General features: G+C 44.7%; 1 protein-coding gene across 1 annotated transcript; it reads left to right on the top strand.

The window, feature by feature from the left end:
- The first annotated feature begins 535 nt into the window (after positions 1-535).
- Positions 536-1,396, top strand: GCNT2 (glucosaminyl (N-acetyl) transferase 2 (I blood group)). Its single transcript, XM_041413142.1, is given in 5 exon segments — positions 536-726; positions 728-936; positions 939-1,154; positions 1,157-1,259; positions 1,261-1,396. Coding segments are annotated over 5 exon segments (855 nt in total).
- Positions 1,397-6,346: the final 4,950 nt, after the last annotated feature.

The raw sequence follows: 6,346 nt of genomic DNA, 5'->3' as shown, positions 1-6,346 counted from the left end.
CACAATTCAGAAGCACCCCAAAGTGTGACTGATGACTGACACATTGGGGTGGTTAAAAAAATCCTTTAAGTGAAAAAAAAAAAAAAAAAAAAAAAAAGAAAAAAAAAAGAAAAAAAAAAAGAATGGCATAAGATAAATATGAGGTTTTCCTGTCAGGCTACATGGACAGAAATTTTAACAGCTATATGATACATGCAGGGAGAGTGGGGAGGAAGCAGTTGAGAACATATCCATACATTGAATTTGGGGACACTCTGAAATATGTGCCAGCTGCTCATTGGCACAACAGTAATTATGCAATATGCCTGTTTAATCTTCAGGGTGCTGTGGAGCAGCTTGCATCTGCAAGTTGTTCTTCACTTACGCTGCTTCTACATCAGTGACTGTGCAACTATTAATATTGAAAGTAAGGGCAGCAGCTGCATGCTCTGCATCAGATGGATTCACAAGTTCTCCAGCAGGAAGCAAGGACAGCCATCAAAACAAGCTGTTGGTGGTGTCTGATGTTGTATTTCAAGACTTTTTCTGAGGAGCAATGAATCACAACATCAGATATTGCCTTTTTGCAGTTCTGCGTCACAGTGTTTCACTTCCATTTGTTTTCTACGCTGTTAATTTGCAAGCACAAAAACCTCTTTGGAGGTTGAACTTCTCAGCGAGTTTGATTTTAGCAGAAGCCTGTAAAGCATTTATTGAAGACAAGGCGTCTTTCTGAAGGAAGAGAACCCAACTGCAGGGGGTATGTCACACAGAACCACCGCATCACCTGTGCCCTCGCAGCCGAGGAGGCTGCCTGCACCCTCGCCTACCTCATGACATTGCACAAAGAGTTAGAGCCCTTTGAGCTTTTCTTCAGGGAGCTGTTCGTGCTCCAGAATGTCTACTGTGCTCATGTGGATGTCATTCAAGGAGCCATTTCCCTTCCAGCAGGCAGAGCTTCTTTCTCGGCGCCTCCCTCATTTCCTGGGCAAAGAGGGTGGTCTAGGGCAGCACCTCCCATCTGTGGGCTGACCTCCACTGCATGAGAGACCTGCTTGGCCTTGGCCATGCCCTGGTGCTCCTACTCAACACCTGTGGCCAGGACCTCTCCTTGAAGCACAACAGGGAGATCATCCAGCTGCTGAAGGGCCTTGGGGGCAAGAACATCACACCAGGGAGCTGCCACCTCCCCAGGTCACCACCTGCACCAAATATATGCACAGGGAGAAATTTTAGTCTTCCTTTTCTTTCACGCTGTGGACATTTGTGTGCAAATGGCCATCTGACCATCTGTTTTGGCTCTGTGTCCATGGCCATCACCTGGCCCTTTGTGGGGTTCTTGCTGTAGGACCAGCGTGCTCTCCATCTGCTGGCATGATCCTAGGACACCAACAGCCCTGAGGGCACTCCTGGGTGATGCCCTCCAGGATCCCAGGTGAGCATGCTTTCTTTAACTTGTTTTTCTTGTAGATACACACACCTGTGCTTGTTTCACTCATGGGCAAAGCTGGAGAGGGACTTCTTACAAGAGTACACAGTGATAGGATGGGGAGAATGGCCTTAAATTTAAGAAGGGTGGGTTTGAATTATATGTAAGGAAGAAATTTTTTGCTGTGGTGGTGATGAGGCAAAGGAACAGGCTACCCAGGGAAGTGGTGAATGGCTCATCCCTGTAAGTGTTCAAGGCCAGGCTGGATGGGGCTTTGAGGTCCCTGGTCTAGTGGCAAGTGTCCCTGCCTGTAGAAAGTGGTTTGGAACCACAAAATCTTTAAGATCTTTTTCCAACCCAAACCATTTTATAATTCTATTTCATAGGTGCGTATGCACATGTAGAAACATTATCTGAAGTTGATTTTGTCAAAATCTAGATGAAAAATTGAATTGTAATATAAGGCTGATCTATCAAATAATCTTACTGACCCTTTTTGAGCATTGAAGGAAAGGTGACTGTGCTGTCCAGAATGCGCACTGCTGTTCCATGTCTGAGCAGAAAGATGCCTGGGGGTCTAAGTCCAAACAGAAATCCTAGGACATTTAAGCTGCTTCACCTGTAAAATCCAAGATGATGAAAAGAAAAGTAATAAAGATTAAAATATGCAATCTATGCAAGCATTGTAGTGAAGAAATTTTATACAAGATATTCATTTTGGTGTGAGAAATTCTGTTTTTCAACAAATTGAAGTCAGCTCCCCCCAGAAAATCTGTATTCAGGCTGGAGTTGACTTCTAGTCTTCACATGTTTTTCTATGGGATCACATACATCAGCTGTCCCATAGCAATTGCAAAAAATCCATGTAACTCATAAGTACTGCCTAAACTCTGTTGCACAAGGTCAAGAATTTATGCAGAGAAACAGAATGAGTATTTTCATCTTTACTATGTGTATTTACTATTGCTTTCAACTTGTTTGCATCCTGGGAAAGGACTGGAAGATGACCAGGATTTCACCCTTGTACATGCTGCTTTTACAAGCACCTGCTAGGGCTCTACTACTCCCAACTGCCTGGAGCTTCCCAGCAGCCCAAAGCAGGAATATCAGCCCAAAGCAGGGATACGAGGAATGGAAGTACAGGTAAATTTTTCCTCTGTCTTTTTCTTTCTCTTCACCTCTTCCCTACTGTAACTTGTGGGGAATAAACACAGGGAGCAGTAACAGAGGCAGAACATGTTTACTTTAACTTTCAAATTATCACATAACTTTATGAGCACAGTGCTTGCTCTTCTGTTAACTGTATTTTACAGCTAGCCTGCACAAGAAGCACAAGTGACTACTGATTGAGATATTTGTAGTATAATTATGAGCATGTATTATTTGTAGCTAGATCACTTTTCCAGGAAGCTGGTTGCTGTGATCTTATTACAGTCCGTTGCCTCAGAAGCCATAAACCTGGGACTAGATATGTTCTCCACAGTCAGAAAGCTTTAGGTGGTTGACATATGTTGACTGCACTGTGTAGCTCACATAGCCTGCATATTTCATTGCTATTTCTATGATAACCACTGTATGTTTTCCAGTATGGGCATAACATTTTTCTGTGATTGTTCTTTTTGCATCTGAAAGATGTAACACTTCTACAGTACATTTGTTTCTTTTCCTCTTCCTTTTTTTCCTTGCCATCACATTAGATTGCCTGTCCAAAAGTGGCCATGTGGCTCTGACAGATGTGCTCAGAGGCTGTGGTTGTACAGGATGTTGAACCCAAACTTACAAGGATAACACTCCGTCAGACACTCACCTGAATGTGTTCAAGTCAGATCCAAGAGTGCTGGGCAGCTCTGGGCTGAGAACTCATCCCTCTCAACGTGTGGGATGTTAGCCTTCGACTCAGTTCCAGGTTCTAACAAAAAACTCCTGTCCAAGTTTGACCAAGCCACTTCCTTTAAGTTTCCAGGTACATCACAGGGAGATAATGATTTCAGGACGTGGTCCAGCTGTTAGAACAAAAAGTTGCAGGCCTCCAGGCAAGCAGAGGAGTCATTTAAGGACCAGTTTGGATGGATAGCATACCATGAAACCACTAAACCTAACAGTTATTTGCAGTATCAGTATCAGCCATGATAATCTCAGTCCAGATAAAAGATAAAACAAGACTTGCCCACAAATCTTAAAATAGCATGCTTGTTGCCTAGAGTAATGTAATGAAGACCAAGACTTTTTCTTACCCCCTTAAAGGCTAAAGACTTTCAATCCTATTCAGCTGGTTTTCAGATAACAGCTTTAACTTATCTTTGGTATTTATCTCAGGTATTTATCTCTGCTTATCTTGCACATGACTCCTGCATGACAAAATTCTTGAAAGTCACCTTTCAGATATGAAAGAGAAGCATGGAGGAATTAAGAGAAAGTATTTCCAAGGTATGTAGGTCTGAAATGGCCCTTAATGACTTTCCCCAGGACTGTGGAGACACACACACTGCCACAGTGCAGGTCAGTGGCCACGTCACAGGCCAGCCATGGTACCACTGGGACACCTTTCCTCCCTCTGCTCATATAAAGCAGAAAGTGAGTTCTTGCCGGGGTACCTGTTGCCCATTCTCTGGCTTCTGGGTCACAGGCTGGGCCCTCCCAGGAGGCTCCCCTTTCGGGGGAGACCGTCCTGGAGTGGTTTTGTGTCAGGAGAGATGCACTGGATTTTTTTGGTCTTCAGGTTCTTGTTTATTATTATCTTATCTAAAGTCTTGCAAGCTGTCCACACCAGGCTCAGCGGACTGGAAAAGCACCGCAAAAATGGCTAACAATCTCTTGTTACAAGGTCTTTCAAAACTAAACTATGCAATTAAGAACTGGCACCTAGATTATTTCCCCTTTTAACACAATAACTGATCCCAAAGAGTCTGCAATGCAGATTTTTCCACCCAATTACAAAATGCCACCCAAACCCATGAAGAAGGAGGAAGAAGAAGCACGAAGAAGAAAGCCAGGATGATACCCTGTGCCCTCCATCTTGCTTCCACCCACAACATACTAAAAATCCCAAAACCTAAATTTCTCACCTAAGTGATACACCTACACTACTCGCTAAGATCTACTTCACAATTTAGTGGATCCTAGTCTATCTTGAAGTTTAGGAAACTTCTCCATGAATGAGGGTCAAAGTCAGTGCTCCCCCAGAGGTCAGAGCACCCCAGGGTAGACAAAGAAATATTCCTGGTGCCCTGGATTTCCACAGGTGCTGATGGCCATGGGAGAGGTGTACATCCCCAGGCCACACTATTGAGCCCCCTTAGTTCTTCCAGACCAAATTCCTGCCCTCATTTCATGCAATATCACCACAGCATGTGAATAAATTGTGACACAAGGAGTCTCAGTGCAAACAGTTGCTCGGGGTCTGCAGGGATGTGTCCACTGACATACATCTCTGCTGGTCACCAGCAATTTGCACCTTGTTCAGTAAATAAATAAATAAAGGGAAAATAAAGGTCATTCTTGCTATTACAAGAAAGTAATAGCAGCACTTTTCATTCAGAAACACCAGCATGCTTTTACAAGGGAGATCAGTGCTTTTATTATCCATTCACAGAAGTGGGCAGAAAATGGTGAAATTATATTCTCATTTCTGCTTTCCAGAACTGGTTCACCTCTGGAATAACAGAATGTTGTTCCACTGTCACCTCTGTTCTCTTTGCTAAGGGTGAGTGTGCACAAGATGCCTGAGAACCAGAAGCTCTTTGTTGCCAAAATAACCCTTCCTGCACTCCCTCTTGACAGCTTCTGGGCAAGTTGGCCTCTGTCCTCTCTGCACTGTTAGAAAGACACCAGAGCTGTTACTGCAGCCTGGGAAACATATCAGAGGCACTGTCTCCTACCTACTTTAATAGGATGTGTGCAACAGCTGCTGCTGCTGTGGGGACCAGTGCTCTCCTTTCCTGTTGCTTTCCTTCCCTGATGACAATGTAAGGGACAGCAGGGTCTGGCACTTGTCCATGTTCTTTGTTCCTGATTACCACAAAAAACCCCCCAAAAATCCTGCATGAGAACATTCACACCCAGGCATTGATTTTCCCATCTCACCCTAAGCCCAGCATCAATAACCTCATCCCACTACTCATATCTCCTCGGATGCACTTATTGCAGGAGGTGTGGGAACACACTAAGCTGCTGTGGCAGTTCAGTGAGTATTACCAATCGAAATATAAGAGCTGCTAAATGCTTAGCAATCCCCTCAGGCTGCAAGAGAAGGTTTGCCTGTAACAACTGGCTGGCACAGCAATCACCCATTCACTCCCTTCCCTGGGGGAGTGCCCAGCTCTGTCCTGGCTACTGAACATGGCTCCAGGCCCATCCCGACATGCTGGAGCAGCCCTTCCGAGCTTCCAGGCAAGAAAAGACACTCATGTGTGGTTGCTCTCTCTTCCCCAAAATGTGGGGCGTCTGTCCCAGGGAAAGGGGGTGGGAAAGGAGCACCGTGTCATGGCTGCTCTTGTGCCAGCTCAAAAGGGGCATGGGGAACACAGCATGCCATCGCTGCCTGCTGCAAGCCTGACAAACTTTTGCATCAGTGTGAATAGGAGGTTGATTACTAGAGCAGGTATCCCACAGTGTCCTGTGCAAGCCCACAAGCCCAGACCCAGATTCACAACCTGAAAGGGTAGGTCACATTAACACAGGGCTGCTTTCCATCAGATAGAGACATCTGAGAAATCAGTAGTCTAAACCTGCAATCTTTCAGTGTATTTTTTGTTGCTGTTAATGTGACACCAAAACTGGGAATCAATGGAAGATGATGTTGCATTCTACCTTGTGCTTACTTTTCCAAGGATTCACACAGCTATGTGCCAGCCACAATTCCAAGTGGCTTTGACGCAGTTGCTTATTGTGTCTGTCTAAACTCAAAGAATCAGCTCTCTCCAGGAAGGAAGAAGGTTG

Source organism: Onychostruthus taczanowskii, unplaced genomic scaffold, assembly GCF_017590055.1.
Source record: "Onychostruthus taczanowskii isolate IOZ18803 unplaced genomic scaffold, ASM1759005v1 scaffold40, whole genome shotgun sequence".
Taxonomy (NCBI): Eukaryota; Metazoa; Chordata; class Aves; order Passeriformes; family Passeridae; genus Onychostruthus; species Onychostruthus taczanowskii.
Note: the sequence above shows the minus strand (reverse complement) of the source record. Positions and strands in the feature narration are given on the sequence as shown.